This window comes from Aulonocara stuartgranti (genome assembly GCF_965226115.1).
Source record: "Aulonocara stuartgranti genome assembly, chromosome: 18".
NCBI lineage: Eukaryota > Metazoa > Chordata > Actinopteri > Cichliformes > Cichlidae > Aulonocara > Aulonocara stuartgranti.
This window is the reverse complement of record NC_138954.1, coordinates 5,385,001-5,403,431: the sequence shown is the minus strand read 5'-3', so window position 1 is coordinate 5,403,431 and position 18,431 is coordinate 5,385,001. Positions and strand designations below refer to the sequence as shown.

General features: G+C 40.3%; 2 protein-coding genes and 2 long non-coding RNA genes across 9 annotated transcripts in view; all 4 read right to left on the bottom strand.

Moving 5' to 3' along the window:
- The window catches only part of LOC309694526 (uncharacterized protein), a 63,628-nt gene that overhangs the window by 22,739 nt on the left and 22,458 nt on the right, over nucleotides 1–18,431 (bottom strand). Inside the window, exon 1 of one of the 6 annotated variants that reach the window (XM_082514676.1) lies at nucleotides 1,346–1,532. The exons of the other annotated variants lie outside the window; for them this stretch is intronic. Coding sequence (XP_082370802.1) covers nucleotides 1,346–1,529 — 184 coding nt within the window. The 5' untranslated portion in view covers nucleotides 1,530–1,532. Of the gene's footprint in view, nucleotides 1–1,345; nucleotides 1,533–18,431 lie in introns of those variants that run through there. 6 annotated transcript variants of the gene reach the window in all.
- LOC309694589 (uncharacterized protein) lies at nucleotides 1,903–4,057 on the bottom strand. The gene is made up of 2 exons (XM_082514782.1): nucleotides 3,935–4,057; nucleotides 1,903–3,089 (listed from the first exon to the last, which is right to left on the bottom strand). Exons 1-2 carry the CDS (start codon nucleotides 3,953–3,955, stop codon nucleotides 2,592–2,594), a joined length of 519 nt encoding a protein of 172 aa, XP_082370908.1. The 5' UTR covers nucleotides 3,956–4,057; the 3' UTR covers nucleotides 1,903–2,591.
- On the bottom strand, nucleotides 4,931–7,419 carry LOC309694599. Its single transcript, XR_014272914.1, has 4 exons — nucleotides 7,293–7,419; nucleotides 6,270–6,418; nucleotides 5,411–5,568; nucleotides 4,931–5,333 (listed from the first exon to the last, which is right to left on the bottom strand). It is a non-coding gene; the product is annotated as an uncharacterized lncRNA (long non-coding RNA).
- On the bottom strand, nucleotides 12,988–15,142 carry LOC309694613. Its single transcript, XR_014272936.1, has 2 exons — nucleotides 14,472–15,142; nucleotides 12,988–14,388 (listed from the first exon to the last, which is right to left on the bottom strand). It is a non-coding gene; the product is annotated as an uncharacterized lncRNA (long non-coding RNA).

Here is an 18,431-nt window from a genome sequence, read left to right as displayed (position 1 = left end):
ATGTATCTCGTACATGTTTCTTTTTAGGTTTGCTATTTTTCAAATTCTACATTTATTAAGCTTGAACATTTATTAGGCTTGTTTGCACAACAAGGCTAAATAATTATATAAACTTTTCTCAATCTAAATATTGTACTTTGGTAGAATTAAAAAAATAAGTGTAGTGCAGGTCTATGATGATTTTTAGTGCTATCATCTAGTTCTGATTCTGGTTCTGTCTTGGTTAAATCCTAAGTAGTGATGAGTTTGAACTGTTGTAGTCCTGTTTTAATTCCGGACCAGTTCTGGGTCTGGTTGAATTGGGGTTTAGTCCCTGTGTCTTGATACAGCCCCGACTTTGTTCTGCCTTGCTGCTTAATTAAAAAACTAGTTTAAGGTGTCCTGCATGTGTGATATATATTTTTCCCTATATGAAGTCATTCTTTTTTGAACAAAACTCAAAACAGAGCCTATTAATCTTTCAGTCATTTCTAACCCCCCCCCCCCCCCCAAAACAAAAACACATGCATACTACCCTTTAGGGCTAAGCCCCGGGTGTTTCAAATGTCTGGCTCCGCCTCTGTAGGAGACGCCTGTTGAAGGCCAGATGGTTTGTTTCAGATTTCACTAATGAAAGAACTCTTTGTTTTGTGCCTTGAAAATATGTCGCTGAGATAATCACAATTGTAGCTGAACTGATAAACTACACAAAGGATGCTTCTTCACCCAAGGGCAGGAAGACACTGCCTTATCTTGGTCTGTACTGGTTTAAACTGATAATCTGCTGTCTCATGAATTTTACCCTCTATATAAACTGTTGTACTTGTGAATAAAGTTGAGTCGATTTGGGAAGACAATCTGAAGCAGTCTCTGTTTTCTTGTTCTCCCAAGCTGCTCCCGAGCTCGTACTAACACGCTGAATGGCATGCTTGAATGTTACTTGAGAATATATTTGACTGTGTTACAGATTAAGGGACAATCTCTGCTGATAGACGCCCACGCCTCGGAGGAAGCCGATCCACGGATTAGACCCTGGAAGCCGTTTCCTTCATACTGCATCACTACAATATACATGTTTTACACACTCCTTTTGTTGTTGACATTTAAGGCCACACTCTTCAAATTCATGCCAACTCATATTTTTACATTCAGTATATGTCCTACTAGAGCAAATGAAGTTTCAAGAAGCTTAGCGCTGGGGTGAATCAATTGGATGAAAAGCTTCAGTGCTTCATGAAGCTTCATCTGCCCATCACTAGCTAAAGGGGTCTGAAAACTCGCCAAATATAGCGACAAAGTCGCTAAATTGGTGCTGATGCCCACGTGAATCACACAATGATCCCGCAACCGCAACAAGTTTACATACCTGTATTGTGTGACTTTATCCCGGGTCTGATATTCAGCAGTCTTAGCTGACTGATCTCTTCCTCATACCGGACGATCGTTTTTGCAAACTCTGAGAAGATTTCTTCTGCAGCAGTAGTTAATCTCTCCTGGATAACCTCTCTCAGATGCTGAACTGTAGACATTGCTACAACAACCGATACCATCCAACTAAAGTCTTGAAACTTCTTTCTTTCTTTCTTTCTTACAGTTGTATTGGCGGTTGGCAAACAATTGAAAGGTGCATTACTGCCACCAACTGGTATGGAGTATGGTCTGGAACGACGCTCAAAAAATTAAAAATAAATAAATAAATAAATAAATAAATTACCTTAAGTAGTTTATACACATTTCTCCTGTCAGAGTAATTCCACCACAAATTCAAGTAGGTATGACAGTATGCTTGTAGCTCATATTTGTAAAGCCAGGACGGTTTGCCACTTCATTTTACACATTAAAGAATAGAATAGAATAGAATTCAACTTTATTGTCATTGCACATGCACAGGTACAGGGCAACGAAATGCAGTTTGCATCCATCCAGAAGTGCTTTAGTGATATAGATATATTACAATATATATTAGCAATAATATAGATATGTGAGTATATTACAGAAATGGGTCTATTATGGTATGTTATAATGTACACGGTATGAAGTATGTTGTAAATATTCTATAACTATAAGTATGTACAGGCTGTAGTGAGTACAAGCTATGTACAGGCTATGAACAGGATATAAATATGAAAAACTATACAGAATATGAAATAAATAACTTTACAGAATCTGAGATATACAGCTATACAGAAATGGGAACTATGCAAGTTGTAAACAGTTGTAGGATTAAAGATTATTGAATGTACAGAATGATTATTTACACAGAGCTATACAGTAGTGCAGTTAAGATAAGTGAGGGTGTTTGCATTTTAACTGTAAATGTGGAAAATGTCAAGGCTAGCAGAATCCAACTTGGCACACAGCTGTCATTTCATAGTAATAGCATCGTCCCTCTATTCACTGAAGCATCACTTTTCATATAAATTCATACAGCATCTTCTTGTTTTTTTTATTATATTTTCCATCTTTCTTTTTTGTAGTTTCTACAGAGGCTATATAAAGTGCTAGTGGTTGTGAGTGGTGGTTCAGTCCATGTTATTATTGTGTGTTTGAGGGTACAGTTGTCCATTGTGTGTGTGTGTATGTCCAGTCCATGTGTTAACGTGGGTCAGATGTCAGGAGGCAGAGTTCAGGAGTCTGACAGCTGTGGGGAAGAAGCTGTTCCGGTACCTGGTGGTCTTAGTCCGGAGGCTCCTGTAGCGCCTCCCAGAGGGCAGGAGGGTGAAGAGTCCATGCGATGGGTGACTGGGGTCTTTGATGATTTTCCCAGCCCTTTTCAGACACCGCGTCCTGTAGATGTCTTTTATGGCAGGAAGTGGTGCTCCGGCGATGCGCTGGGCAGTTTTCACGACCCTCTGCAACGCCTTCCGGTCCGAGGCAGAGCAGTTCCCGTACCAGACTGTTATACAGTTGGTCAGGATGCTCTCGATGGTGCAGCGATAGAAGTTCACCAGGATGTCTGAGGACAGGTGGTTCTTCCTCAGAGTCCTCAAGAAGAAGAGGCGCTGGTGAGCCTTCTTGACCAGCTTGGAGCAGTTGGTCGTCCAGGTGAGATCCTCGGAGATGTGGACTCCCAGGAACTTGAAGCTGCTCACACGCTCCACAGCCGTCCCCTTAATGTGGATGGGTGGATGTGGGTCAAAGTATGTTTGTAGGTCACATTCACAAAGGTAGCATGGTTTGGCACTTAATTTTACCCATCAGAGTATTTTTCTAGCTAATATTCACAAAGGTAGGAGGGTTCGCCACTTAATTTCGTGTTGTGCGCATGGGCAAAAACAACAGGTAGGATGGATTCCTAGAACAATCGGGAGCAAGGGCGTAGATTTCGCATGGACACAAGGGACATGTCCCCACCAATATCCATATGAGTGCCTCATTAGTAATTTTTGTGCTTAAATGTTGCATAATTTTTCTGAGAGATCTTTTACTTTGTGGTAATCTTAGATGAGTAGTTTTATGGACAAAACCCACCAGGTCATTCAGTGTTCCCTTAGTGCTAATGTATATAAGAGATGTTGGTGTAATATAACTGAAGTAATGTTGTTAAGTCCTTAAAGTCATATTCTTTTATTGTCATGACTGTATTTGAAGCTTTTTTTTCTTTTGTATGATACCCGATTTATATGGAATATGGCTGAGGTAACCTAAAGTCTAAAATACATTTGTTTAATAGTAATTAACATTATACAATTCACATATAAAACTATGAATTGTAATTTTAAATGGTTTAAAAGCATGTAGAATAGCATATGTAGGCAAGTATATTTCTCTCTTTCTTTCTTTTTTTTTTTTTTTTATCAAGAAGCAAAGACAAAAAGGAAAAAAAAGAAACAGGGCAGGGTTTGGTGGTTGAATCATCCATCCCCACCAATGCCAAAACCAAATCTACGCCCTTGATTGGGAGCCTTGTTTCTTTTTTTTTTTTTTCTTCTTTCTCTCACCCTCTCTCTCTCACCTTTCTCGCTTCACGCTGCATGTGAGCCTTGTGTTTGCACTGAGTTGAGGGGGAAGGAACGCAAACACTGCCTTATGTTTGCGGAGCAGGGGGGAGGAGTGGTACACTCGCAGTAGCACAGGAACAGAGCAGGGGGGAGAGAAAGAGAGCAAGGGACAACAACAAGAGACAACATCATCACATTAGAAAAGTATAGTAATGAAAATGACTGACACCAAGAAAAGAAGCAAAATCTGTAACCATTTCAATTTTATTGACCATAGGCAGAGTGTAGAGTCTCACTCAGAAAAATAAAGGTGCCAACTGGAACCAAAAGTGGTTCTTTAGACTGATGCCATAGAAGAACCTTTTTTGGTGCCACAAAGAACCTTTCAAACAATGGTTCTTTGAAGAACCATTTCTTTCAGTGGTTCATTGAAGAACCATTAAAGGTGCCCCAAAGAACCATCAAGAAATGGTTCTTTGGGGCACCTTTAATGGTTTTTCAAAGAACCTTTTTAAAAATGGTTCTTTAAAGAACCATTTTTAAAAAGGTCCTTCAAATGGTTCTTTAAAAAACCATTTTAAATCTTTCAAAATAAAATGCATCATAAATTGAATTTGAGTAGGGTAAAATAAATACGAGCACAGCATAGACATATATTAATGGTTTGTCGTCATTTTGTAGTATACCAAAAGACAAAATGGCATTTTAACCCTCAGCACAACATCACTACTAATACATGTCACATATTAGTGTTTTAAACAGTAATAATTAAATATATTTGCTATACTATAAATAAATAAATAAATAAATAAATAAATATATATATATATATATATATATATATATATATATAAATAAATAAATAAATATATATATATATATATATAAATATAAATATATATATATATATATATATATATATATATATATATATATATATATATATATATATATATAAATACTATAGCTACAGATAACACAACAAATAATACATGTATTGTTTAATTAATAAAACATCAGAAAGTGATAAAACACATTAGAAATAGCAACAGCTTCATAACAGACCAATAAATCAACACATTTTCATCAGCAGATGTTTGCATGTTCAGTAAAAATATTTCAACAAGTTTATGATTAAAATGATCAATGAACTTTAGCATTACACCATGTAATGTACGTTTCATGTTGTACTCATGGTCCTTTGTTAGTCCAGTTTAGGACAATGTCTCTGACGTATGTTTCATATCAAATATATGTCATATCAAAACAAGCCCACACCTGCAGTTGTTTCAGTTTTTCACTGGTGTTTCCTGTCAGCTGGTCAACCTCACTCAGGCGGACATCCATATAAGCCAACCAAACGACAAGTTCCTCCCTTTGTGCTTCAAATCCCTCCCACTCTGAGACAAGGAGCTGAAAGAGAGAGAAAAGAGTCAATTATAAAGAAGAGAGAAAAGTGAAACCCTCCTCAGAAGGTCTGACTCGCATACCTGCAGTTGACCTGTGATGGACTCCAGTTTGGCGTTCACGTCATCCCTCGCCGATGCCAACAGCCGAGTCTGCAGGGTGCCCTGGAAGAGCTGAGTTAATGTTCGACTCCTCCTGGTCAGGCTCTCCAGCTGGATGATCCGAGGTCTCACCGCTGCCTCTGAACACAGAAACACAAATTGCATCTGAAGCAGGAGGTGCAGATTTTTTTTGCTATTCTTTTCTAAATCCAGGCTAGATCACGTGGAGGTATTTGGAAAACTTTTTTGGCCAGTGGACGACTGTTGTCTTGCAGAAAGTCAAATCAAACATATTCGATACACAATCAATTCACAAGAACACATTATAAAAAATAAGTCCAGTTCTTGCCTGATTTCAAGTGAAATCTGCATCAAAACAGGGTGACAGAAATAAAACGAGTGCACAAAGCCTCACTTTGTACAAGCCTGCTATTACAGTTCTCCTCTATGCAGACGACTTTCCTGTTTTCAAGGCACAACTTGGATCTGCTGTACGAATCTTATGGATACACACTAAATGAAACAATAGTGTGCATGACTCCAGATTCTGATCCCTCATCCTAATATGGTCCCAACATAGCAACAGCAATAAAGCAAATGTTGAGGCTTCAAAATACAAAGTCCATAAACCAATGGCTGACGTGGGTTTTATCATAAGGGTGATAAATATACAGATTTCAGTCTGTCTTAGAGATTTGATGTTCATTTACCTGCAGATGCACTATACGTACCTGCTCTGTGGTTTTTCACAACATTTTGCACATCACTATTTAATACAGGAAGTAGGTGAACTAAAACAAGTCATCTTTCTTTGTGAGAGGACCATATTAATGAAACAAACCTCAATGACATCATAGGGATCCCTAAAGATGCTCCTGCTGCTTTTCTTCCTCCTCATCCTAAGCTTCCTTCTCCTTGTCCTCGCCTTCCATCCAATTGTAATTCAACCTAATTGTGTTTCTCCCCCTCCTCTTCCTCATTTTGTTGGAGCTGTGAACACAATTAATGTGAATCTGGATTAATTTGTGCAAACAAGAAAAATCTACAGCTTTTTGGTCAGAGGTGCTCTTGTGATTTAAGCCGGGTAGAGTAGATTTATGTGTTGATGCTACCTGCTTCAGCTCTGGCTGCTGAGTGATATTTACACCCTGGCTGGATTACAAACTTTAACCATGTGCTGAACTTTGGCCCAGCGTTGATACCTCTTGTTAGTATAACGACCTCTTCTTAGCTTGTATGTATGATGGTGGATAAATGAAATATACAAAAAAATTAACTATATTACAAAAGAACATCTTGGAAACATCAAATGACCGGAGCATAACTTGTCAACTAGTCCGAAACTAAGTTATGCAGGAACAGTCAAAGACACACCTTCTCATGTCACATTTCTATTCATTTCTATATAATTCGATTAGACAATAAAGAGTTATCTAATCTAATTATTCATTCAAAACACTTATGCATAGCTGCATTTTATACAGCTCATACAGAATTCAAAGTAGAGGTTCATGTGAGTATTTAATGTACGGCTCAGATCTACAGAATTTCAGAGTTTCTAGAGCAGACACAGAGCTCACGCCACAACAGGCTTCAGGCGCCATTTTAGTGACTTTAACAATATATTACATTTTAATTTCGGTCTAGCTGACATTAGGTTATGTACGCAGCACGCAATTGAACCACATATTTTAGAAGCCAAAGGTTCAAATTAGCTGGGAGCAGCTTCACTTAATTATAACAGTGGTTTGACGTCAACGGCTAACGTATCTAGCTAATCGCTACTGTTAGCACATTAACAGCAAGCTACAATGACGAGTAACAAAAACAAAACAGTAATAAGGTTTTAATGAAAATGTTTTACCTTTTCTAACAGTCCCAGAATCCACAGCTTCAAAGTCCAGCAGGTACTGAAGACTGTTATCCGCCTCGCTGTCACCGTCCGTGAGTTTTTTTCCCGAAAGGTCAAGGCCCGCCGCTCGCACACTCTGTCTGCGCATGCGCATGCCAACGACTGACCCCTCCGTCCGCTCCCGGGAGGTTATAGTATGACGTGTTCTGACGTCACTCTCTCGCTCCCTGTCATTTATTTGGCTCGAAACACATATCAACAAATTGCTCAGTGATGAACAACTACTCAGATCATTTACCTAAGCAGTGTGCTTTGTCAAAACGAAGTGTGTGTTCATTACACTGACATTCTGTTCTGCAGTTGTTATTTACTTGTATTTTATAATTTGACTTTACATACTTGCTAGGTGGTTTGTAAAGTTTACAATAACTAGTATTATCATTATGCTATATTTTCAAAAATATATAATAATCTCAAAAGTAATGCCTTGGAGTAGAAAATAGTAATGCTTTATTAAAATTTAAAACTAAAGTACAGTATTTGAATGTGTGTATTGTGTCTACTGTTTGCAAATATTTCTAACTTTTATTTGAATATTCAGTTTCCTACCATCTTCTCTTAAAGGGTAATTGCCAGGTATCCCGCCCTCCCCCTTCGCACACACATGCACACAAAGAAAACACACAGTATAATTAACAGCCTCATTATAGTGAATAAATATTTATGCCATTTACACCATCAAACTTAGATTGCTAAGGATGAAGAACCTTTTGTTCTTTAAAGAACCATTTGTAATAGCTGAAGAACCATCCACAAAATAAAAAGGTTCTTTGACGCATGGTTCTTTAAAGAACCATGAAGACATCTGAAGAACCATTTAAGAACCATAATTTTTCTGAGTGCTGCAGCAAAAGGATATCGACCATGGCTCCAGCAAACATCTGCTGACACTAGAAAGTAATATTAAACACTAGTGATGTGTCCTGTGTGTCGAAGCTTCGAAGCGTGCGTCGAGTAATCTCGGGGGAGTTTTTGTGAAGCGCGTACAGAGGCTTGCTTTGATTACGTTCGAGGCCTCGTGGGCAGTCAGTACCACGTGACTGATTCAGGAATTGGCTCGCCGGTTCGCGCCAGATTCAAAATAAAATGGGCAGCAAAACACAGCTGATTCCCTCATCACACTGTGTTGTGGAATTGGATTACATACGTGCTACATAGTTACTTGAGCATTTTTTCTTCGATGGAACCAGCAAGGAAGAGATTTTTTTTCTCTTCTAATAAATTATGCACACAGTAATAAATATCACAACTGATAAGTACCATAATATAAATAAACAACACTACAGATCCTATAGCCTGACTTATGTCTTTAAATTTATTAAAAAGTGAAGCGCCACACAGTTTGTGTCATTATCCAGATGTACATAAGCATGATTACACAGTTACTAGGGGCGGGTTTTGATTATCGATTAAAATCTATTCTAGCTTGGATAACGTGATATTGATTCATTAAAATCCTGAATCGATTTTTAATATAAATTTATTTTGCCCCAAATGCCAGAATCTCAGGTTAAACCTCACTAAATTCCAACAACCACCAAACAGCTAAAACAGTAAATGACAGCAGATGCACGTAGGCTATTATGCACAAAGACGTAAACACAAAGCACGGACCCGCCGACACATCAGAATCAGTGAGATGTGGCCTTTCTCACCCGACGGCACGGACACGGTCAGGGCCGAAAGCCGACAGCTCGCTGATTCTGATCCGTCGGCGGGCTTTGTGTTTACGCCCTTTTTGCGCTGATTCTTATAACGTCACATCATTATAATCACAGAGCCTGTTTCACTTGAATCGTCCACTTGATGGCGCAGTAGAGCAAATGAATCATCACAATGCTTCGAACCATGAGTCGACCAGTTGGATGGAAAGCTTCAGTTCATCACGAGGCTTCATCTCACCATCACTATTAAACACATTCTAACAACAGCTTATCAAGCTTAAACGTGCTGCTGTTTATCCGCTGGTTTCCTCTTTCTGGCGCAAAGTGGACGATAAACAAACAAGAGAGATGGGACTTGCGACAGAAAAGCCGATCAGCTGATCATTGACCATTTTCAGGATTGAAGTAGCAACAGGAGGGGGGGAGAAAAGAGAAGAAGAGGCAGATGCGCATGGTAAAGACAGAATAACTCCAGCTTTGTGTCTTTTTTCAGCTGAAGTACGGGAAAAATCTTGTTCCGTTTCCCTTCAATACAATTTTCTTCTGTTTGTCTGTGATAACATTGCTTTCAGGGCCTTTGCCCAAGCAAGGAGGAGCTCCTCGGCTGTAATTGGTCCAGCCCAGAGTCGATCATGACCCTTTGCCCAGTCCACCACCTTTAATTGTTTATACCGGTTATTTATTTTAAAAAAACAAACAAAACTCCAAAATATCAGCCCATGAAAACAAAAAATCACCATTGGCTCACACCAAGCAAATGCCCGGTATGCCCGATGGCATGCAGTCCAGCTGTAGTTGGGACGGAAATTACGAGAAGTTTGTTTAAGTGTCTACTACACCCACTCCAAATGTCTCAGTATATCAGATAACATCTATTTTATGACTAGGGATGGGTATTGATAAGATTTTCATGATTCCGATTCCATTTTCGATTCTGTTTAACGATTCAATTCTTTATCGATTCTTTTTAAAAAAGGAGAACACTAAGGTCGATTAGCTTAGAACTTTGTTTTATATCTTCTCTTTGAACAAGATAGAAATTTAGGAGTAACATGGCCTTACAAACCCAACAGTGAGATCTTAAGAGATCCAGCCTACGGCTCTTCAATGGGGTGTCACAGGGTCCCCAGGAAAAAAAATTGTAAATGTAAAATAATAAAATAAATATTCTTCTGTAGCAATAACAAAGTATAACATCAATTATTCTGTAGCAATTACACAAGAATATCAAGTAATGTCCCTGCCTACAATTAAACACATTCACTTACCGAAAATCGGGGAATCTGCTGTGGCAAATGGGTTCAAGCCTTTTACCACAAACTTAGTCTCTGCTCGGTGACATTCGTCTATCCCGGCCTGAAAGGAGACGCTAACGGTAGACTGCAGTGAGAATTGCCAGCGTCTGAGCCAGACTCTGTCTGTCTCTCTCATCATGGTCACCTAAATGCACAGTAATGGTTTTGTAATAAGGCAGATCGCGGTAACATAATATGCACTGTTAGTTGATTATTTACCTGCCGCATTAACGGGAGAGGATGTGCAAATGTTACCGCTGCTGCTGGGTTGAGATTCACGAATCCGGAGCGGAATTAAAAACACGACATTCATTTAAGGTCATCGTGTGTTTTGTGAGCAAATGCTTTTGCATATTCGTAGTGTTTCCTCCCTTAAATGAAGTATCTACTTTGCAAGTATTGCAAGTTGCCCTGTTGTCATCCGTTCTTGTAAACTATAATCAAACTTTTGAGCGTTTGAGCTTAGGCACCGTGTTTCCTGCCAGGTAAATGACGCTCCGCAATGTGGTGACGTCATTCGGGGCGACTGGAATCGATAAGGGAATCGTTTGCAAAAATGGCAACCAATGCCAAGGAATTGAAACAGTGGGAATCGGTTCTCAACAAGAACCGGTTTTCGATACCTATCCCTATTTATGACAGCATGACATAATCTCATAATCATTCCTCAGCCTGATGTCCACCAGCTGGTTCGGGGTTTACCACCATGACACGGTCCACAGCTCAGTGCAGCAGCCTCAGCAATAAAGGTCCTGAAGATGGTCCATTCAAACTCAGTTTCCCTCTGAATGCTGTCGAAGCTCTGCCAGAGGTGAGTGTTTAAGATCTCACGGACAGGGGCCGCTGCTAGGTGAATTACTGAATTCACTTACGAAAACATGTGAGTGAATTAGTGTCAACTAGTGGTAGGACTGAGCTAAAGTGCTATTGTATCTGCCTCTATCTGGTGGAAGGAGGCTGATACTGCAGGTCACCCCACAGCCCTGGTCGGAACAGATGGAACTTATATTAGAAGTAATAAATAAAAATAAAAATAAAAATTATACATTTATAAACAATTAAGAAATAAAAAAGGGATCAATTGATTAAAATAAAGATCAGAGCAATGATAAAGAATAAACTAATATTCACGATTTTCAAAAAAGTAGACAAAGAATTGATAATACTAATAAAAACAAAAAAACTAACACTAAAATGAGAACAACCTAAAAGGAAATGCCTAAACAAATTGTAAGTTAATTAAATTTAACATCCAGATAAAAGAAATAGAAAAGGGGAAAACCCAAGGATTTGAACCAGAAGAGTGAGAGAGAGAGATTACAATGGCTACTAATATCCCTGCAACATTCAAAGAAGACAACCCAGCGCTGCCTAGCAATATGAGACAGTTCAAGTGTTAGGGCCAAGTGGCCTATGAGAAAGAGAGCGTGGATCCAAATGCAAGACACATTGCAGAGGCAAGAATTGCTTTTCACTACTTTGTTGTGTATTTACAATTATGGCTACGTGGTATCAGTCTAGGAGCTCTGGTTCTGCCGTGTGAGTGATAATGGATATCAGGGTAAAAGGCACTGCAACAGAGGAGAGAAAAGTTAATGATCGGAGGGAAAATCGGAGTGAGTGACCAGGAGAAAACAACTTCTAATCTGTTTTCCAGGAGTATTAGAAACTGGTGGGCAGGAGAAGAAGCAGATGAGATGGTGGAAATCCAGAGGAGCGTGATGCCAGACAGGTCAGTATTCCAGAGAGTGAGATCAGCAGCCAATGGAAGAGGTAGGTAACTCTAAGGTATTGAGGTAAGTGACATGGGCTCGTGGCGTGACCACTTGGAGGGAGAAGAGAGTCAAGTCAAGTCAATTTCAATCATAACATAGAACAGAACTTTTACATGACCTGGTGACAACCAGAAGGTAGCTGAGAACTGGTGGAGACTAGTGATGGCCCGCTTGAAGCTGAAGCTCCGGTGCGTGTGTCAAAAAAAATCAACACACTGCTTCAGATGCACTGTGTCGAAGCTTGATTCGTTTGGCCAGAGTCACGTGATCAGTGACGTTCGAAGCTTCATTTAGAGCCTAACTGCTTCGGTATCTGATTCAATGGTTTATAAGGAAGCGAATCATTCGCGGAATTTGTGGAGTGTTTTGATGGTGACAGCGAACCACTGATCATTCTACTGAGAGATTTGGAGCCAGCGAGGAATAGCGGAGGTTCTGTTGTGTGGGAGAATTTTGAGTTGATTTTTGTAAATCGGGTGGGTTTTCCAGCTTTGTGTTCTGGCCGTTTGCTTTTGTTTTGTGCGTGTTTATTATATCTGAAAATGAGAAAAAGGTAAAATGTCAAAAAATCTGCTTCCATAATATAAATATCATTAAATAACTTTAGAAAAACTTCCACTTGACTCTTTACATGTAATGTTGTAAAATTATATATTTTATTGTTTAATTACTCTGAAAATGTTAGTCTGCCAAATGTGCAGCAATTTAATTTGTTTATTCTCTTTAGCTGATAGTTTGTGGGACCCAGGTAGACTGTATAACTGCATCTCTATCAGTTTCTCTGCACTCCAGCCTCCTCTGTGCCATGTGAAGGGATTTTCCTTAAGGCAGGAGAAATTATCTCCACGAAAAGGAACAGGTTCGGCCATCGACACTAGAACAAATTCTCTTTTTAAATAAAAATGGAAAAGGGTTACCTTAAATGCATCATGTTTTTAATTTGCAAGTTCATAAGCATTTTTCCTTTTCCATTTCACAATCAATTCTACCCCCAGGTCAAAAATATGTCTGGGAAAATTTCCCTAATATAATATTATTTATAAATACACCCGTCTAGCGATTAATTGCATAAGTGCATGGAGGCAAGACCTCAGAGCAACTTTGGACAGTTTGGACCATCAAAGTGACTCACATATATATAAAATAATTACCAAGTGCATCTTCAAATCCAGTTTCAGTTTCTACCAACCAACATATCACAAACCATTCAAAATGGAACACTGTTAAAGTTACACATTAGTCCAAATTATCCAAAATCCAAATTATTATATCTCAAAACAACAGCTGGGTATCAACAGGTGCCCACATAAAAGCAGTACAAGTTATGATATAAACATAGAGAATAAACAACCTAAGTATGTGGGTCACAAACAATATGAGTAACTGCTTAACATTGTCATTCCCGAAAATATTCCTTTTCTGTATACAAAGCACTTCCCAAATATGTCAAGCCAATGTAAAGAAAATGTAAAAAAACAACAAAAAAAAAACAACAAAAACAACAACAGGACTTCTAGCAGTGTGCAAGTCAGCGAAAAGTGATTGCAACTGTTTGCTGCTTTAAACACCTTCAAACTGTGAACTTCAGATAAACAACTGGCTTTAATTAAGGCTACCTCATGAACACATGTATTTTTTTTTTGTACAGACAATTCCGATTGTGTTTTTCAGAAATAGTTCTTTTTACATCAAGACACCAAAAATAGTCGGAACCAGGAGTGGTGGGGTTGGTTTGTCGTCTTCAGCACTGATAACTGGCTTCTGTCTTGTGTCAGTGACGTAAAAGACGGATTTAATGTGACATGACCATTCAAACAGCAGTCGCTTTCTAAAACATCAGATATGTATCGGATTCAGTACCACATATGAAAGTGACCCAGGTCGGATTTGAAAATATCTAATTTATGCTGTTCAAACTGTCATACCATGATGGGATATGGGGAGCATAGGGTCAAAAAGTCAGATTTGATGCGCTTTTGCCTGCAGGGTGCACATAGCCTTAGTCCATATCCATGTCGATTCCCTGCTCTGCTGATATTCTTGTATGCGATTGCTCCCTCTCTCCACCTCCCTGTCAGTGTCACAAAACGGCCGGAGGCCAAGTACCAAAACTGAACCCACGTGCAGAACCAAAGCGGAGGCTGAGGAAATGTTTCAACAGTGTTCTATTAACCAGCACAAGGATAATGTTTACAATGGCACTCGACTAAAGGCTTGATAAACAGGGCGTGAGGTCTTGGCTCGGAGAGAGGAGTAAAAGCAGAGTGACGGGTCCAAGAAAGCAACGGGAGCTGGACTGGTGATTAGGTACCCGCTGGAAGAGAGGAGAGCAGTGTTAAAATGGTAGCCAGTGAGGAGTTCTGGAGAGAGTGGAGGCTATGAATTTCTTTGTCTTACTGTGCAGGTGGGAGATGAAGCGTTGAAGGAGAGGTGTTGTGGTCCAGGTGGGATTAGTGGTGTGTATCGGCTGTCCTCAGTGTTAAAGGTTTCATGGTAGTTTGAGGGCAGGCAGGTGAGGCAAGGACACAATTCCAAAAAGCAGGCAGGTGAACCACATTTCCAGGATGAGTTGTTCAGCACTGTGGAATAACCAGGAGCAACTAGAACACAAGGTAAGTAAAGTACTTGAAAATTACTGGTATGCCGCGTGAGGCCTGGTTACCAACATAGGGTTGTTGGTGAACTAGCGAGGAAACGGCGTCAGGAAGGAGCTTAAATCTCCAGCCTAATTGACTCAATCAGCTCCAGGTGAGGGAGGCTGTAGGCCCTGCCCATGGCCGGATACCACGGAAGCTCAGACATCCAGATCATGACAGTCAGACTCTCTCTACTAAATATTGGACGTCAGATAGATGTGCAGATCATGTTTATATTGGGTCTGTCGGTCCATGACCAATTCTCTGGACATCTGTAGACATTTGAACTTGGTCCACAATTTTAACGTCCAACCATGACCCAACCTGGACGTCGATGTTCAAAATGTGAACGTCATTTGAACTGGATAATTTCTTTCTGATATCATGTGGATGTTTATGATAAATGCGTTTTATTTACATGATTAATAAATGTGACTTCTTTATTTATAAATATAAACATTGTTGTTATCAACATGATACATATGAATATAGGTTATTTGTAAATAAACAGGATTTATTATGTGTTAGCCTATTGATTTATTCAATAAATGTTTGTTTTGTTTGTTAGTTTACATTTTCCTGATTTTCTTTAAATCGATCTAATAATAATTCTTTGTAACCAGGTTAAAAATGTGCTGATATAATAAAACACTGAAATCCATGTTAAAATATAAAATAATAATGGTTCAAGTCTTTAGAAAAATTCTGATATTCCTTCTAAAAAGGAGTACAATGTGTTTTATATGTTTGAAAGAGCATTTGCATTATATATGGTTCTGTCCTGGTTCTGAGTCTTTTGATCCAGCATTTTAAGTTTTATGCCTTTTTGTATTATGTTCCCCAGGTTTTCTTACTTAGTTCTTATCTGTTTAGGTTCCTTCCATGTCTGTGTCTTCCCCACTATGGTGATTATAGTGTCGTGTCTTCAGTGTTTGAGTCTGTCATATCCCCTGTGTTTAAGTCTCCCTCATCCTTTATGTGTCTCAGTGATGGCTTTGTCTCTCTTCGTGTCTCTCTTACTCAGTTTGTGTTTTGTCTCCTCTTCTTGTTTACAGGTTACCCTTTGTGCGTCATTCCATCTGTCATGTGTGTTAATTTCGCCTTGCAATCATCTACATGCTCAGTCGTGTCTATGCCCATCTGAGCCAGCCGGCGAGCACTGTGATTGTGACTTTCTGATGACTCCTCGGTGGTTGGATGCGTCAGTGAGAGTGATGAGTACCAGGCTGTGGTTCATTCCTTTGTCACGTAGTGCAAACAGAATCATCTGCAGCTGAAAGTGACCTGGCTTGATTGTGGACTTTTAAGGACTATGAAACCATGGACTTCAGAGAATGGTCTCAAGCTCTTGATTTAACCTATTGGTTTGACCGTTGGTCTAGGGCAGAATTTAAACTAACCTTGGTACCAAATGAGGTCCAAATGAGGTGCTGCTACTACTGCACATTCACCCAATGTATATACTACATATACACATATATACACACACACACACACACACACATATATATATACATACACACATATACTCAACAAAAATATAAACGCAACACCTTTGTTACTGCTCCCATTCCCCATGGGATGGACGTAGAGACCTAAAATTCATTCCAGATACACAATATAACCATCCCTCCCAAACAGTGGTCACAAATCAGTCCAAATGTGTGGTAGTGGGCACATCTGCCATATTGAGATAATCCATCCCACCTCACAGGTGTGCCACATCAGGATGCTGATCTGACATCATGAGTAGTGCACAGGTGTACCTCAGACTGCCCACAACAAAAGGCCACCCTGGAATGTGCAGTTTTGTCTCACAGCAAAATGCCACAGATGCCACAAGCAATGAGGGAGCGTGCAATTGGCATGCTGACAGCAGGAATGTCAACCAGATCTGTCGCCCGTGCATTGAATGTTCATTTCTCAACCAAATGCAGAGAAAAACAAGTAATTTCCCCATGGGGATCAATAAAGTATCCATTATTATTAATTAATTAATTAATATATATATATATATATATATATATATATATATATATATATATATATATATATATATATATATATATATATATATATATATATATATATATATATATATATATATATATATATATAGGCTGGATAGCGTAGTGGTTAGACTACACGCCTTTGGAACAGAGGATCGCAAGTTCGATTCCTGCCTGGGGCGTCTGTATCCAGTAAGGGTCCGCAGACATGAGCGAGACAAATAAATAGGAAGGCATGCCGGCTCGGACGTCGCCCGGATCAACAAGGTCCGCGTCAGGTGTTGAGGAACCAGGGCACCCTGACGAAAAGTGGGCTACTGGAACAAGAAGGCATCGGTGGGCAAGAGACGAAAATAGGGCGTTGTTGGAATGCTACTACGCAAGTAACCCCGGCGGAAGGGGCTACATGAATAGGATGAGGGACCTATGGATTCTTCGATACCCAACATCCACAATGACGGCGAAACAACTAGTAGCTCAGTGTTCCAACATTCGAAAGAAGGGACTGCTCTCACAGCTAGAGATTGACGAGGTACAACACAAATGCTACGGCAAGGAGGAGTCAGGATGCCAGGTCAGGGGGGCGATATCATCACCCCCACCCGAGATTGGGTACATAGCCCCAAGTGCGATAGGAGAAGGATCGTTGAGTGCGAGAGGAACTGACCTAAAAAATAGGATCATGGCCAAGCTTCAAACCTCGATCCCCCGTAGCCGGTTACCAAGATTACGTGAAGTACCCTCAGAAGGTCTGCTAGATGATGTTAATGCAGCACTACGGGCAATACCTACAACCACGATTACCGACACTAACAAGCTGATCACGGCAGCAGTGATCAGTGAGATGCTTGGCTACACGTTGAACAGCCACAAGGGGCAGTACCCTCCATGGAGAAGGAGGCTAGAGGGCAAGATCAAAGTAGCACGGAGGGAGGTTAGCCAACTAACGGAGTTGCAGAAAGGTGCGACAAATAAGGTGCCTAAGAAATACAGCAAGCTGTCCATACCTGAGGCCTTGGAAACTGCCAAGCAAAGACTCACAGCCTTGGCCAGCCGCTTGAGGAGGTACACCAGAGAGATAGAAGGCAGGAGCTGTTCTCCACAGAACCAGCAAAGGTGTACTCTCAGTGGCAAGGGAACAATAAGAGAACAGCACCACCAAGGCTGGAGACGGAGCAATACTGGAAGAGCATATGGGAGAAGGATGCAACCCATAACGGCAATGCTCAGTGGCTAGAGGATCTGAGGGCAGACCACAGCGACCTCCCTGAACAGGGTCCAGTAACCATCACAGTGGCAGATATCCAAGAAAGAGTCTCCAGTATGAAGAGTTGGACAGCACCAGGGCCCGACATGGTTCATGCCTACTGGCTGAAGAAGCTGACTGCACTCCACGAGCGTCTGGCAGCACAAATGAACCAGCTGCTAGTTAACGAGAGACACCCGGAATGGCTAACTGAAGGCCGGACGGTCCTGATCCCCAAGGACCCCAAGAAGGGACCGGTCCCCTCCAACTACCGACCAATAACCTGCCTCAGTACTACATGGAAGCTCCTGTCAGGCATCATATCGGCTAAGATGAACAGGCACATGGGTCAATACATGAGCGGGACACAGAAAGGAATTGGCAAGAATACCAGAGGCGCAAAACACCAGCTACTGGTAGACAGAACAATCAGCCGAGACTGCAAGACCAGACTGACCAACCTGTG

Coding starts and splice junctions, on each gene's coding strand:
- LOC309694589 (XM_082514782.1), bottom strand. CDS start 3,955: ATGCAGCGTGAAGCGAGAAAG. Junction 3,090..3,934: donor TGCAGCGTGAAGCGAGAAAG/GTGAGAGAGAGA, acceptor ATCCACATTAAG/GGGACGGCTGTGGAGCGTGT.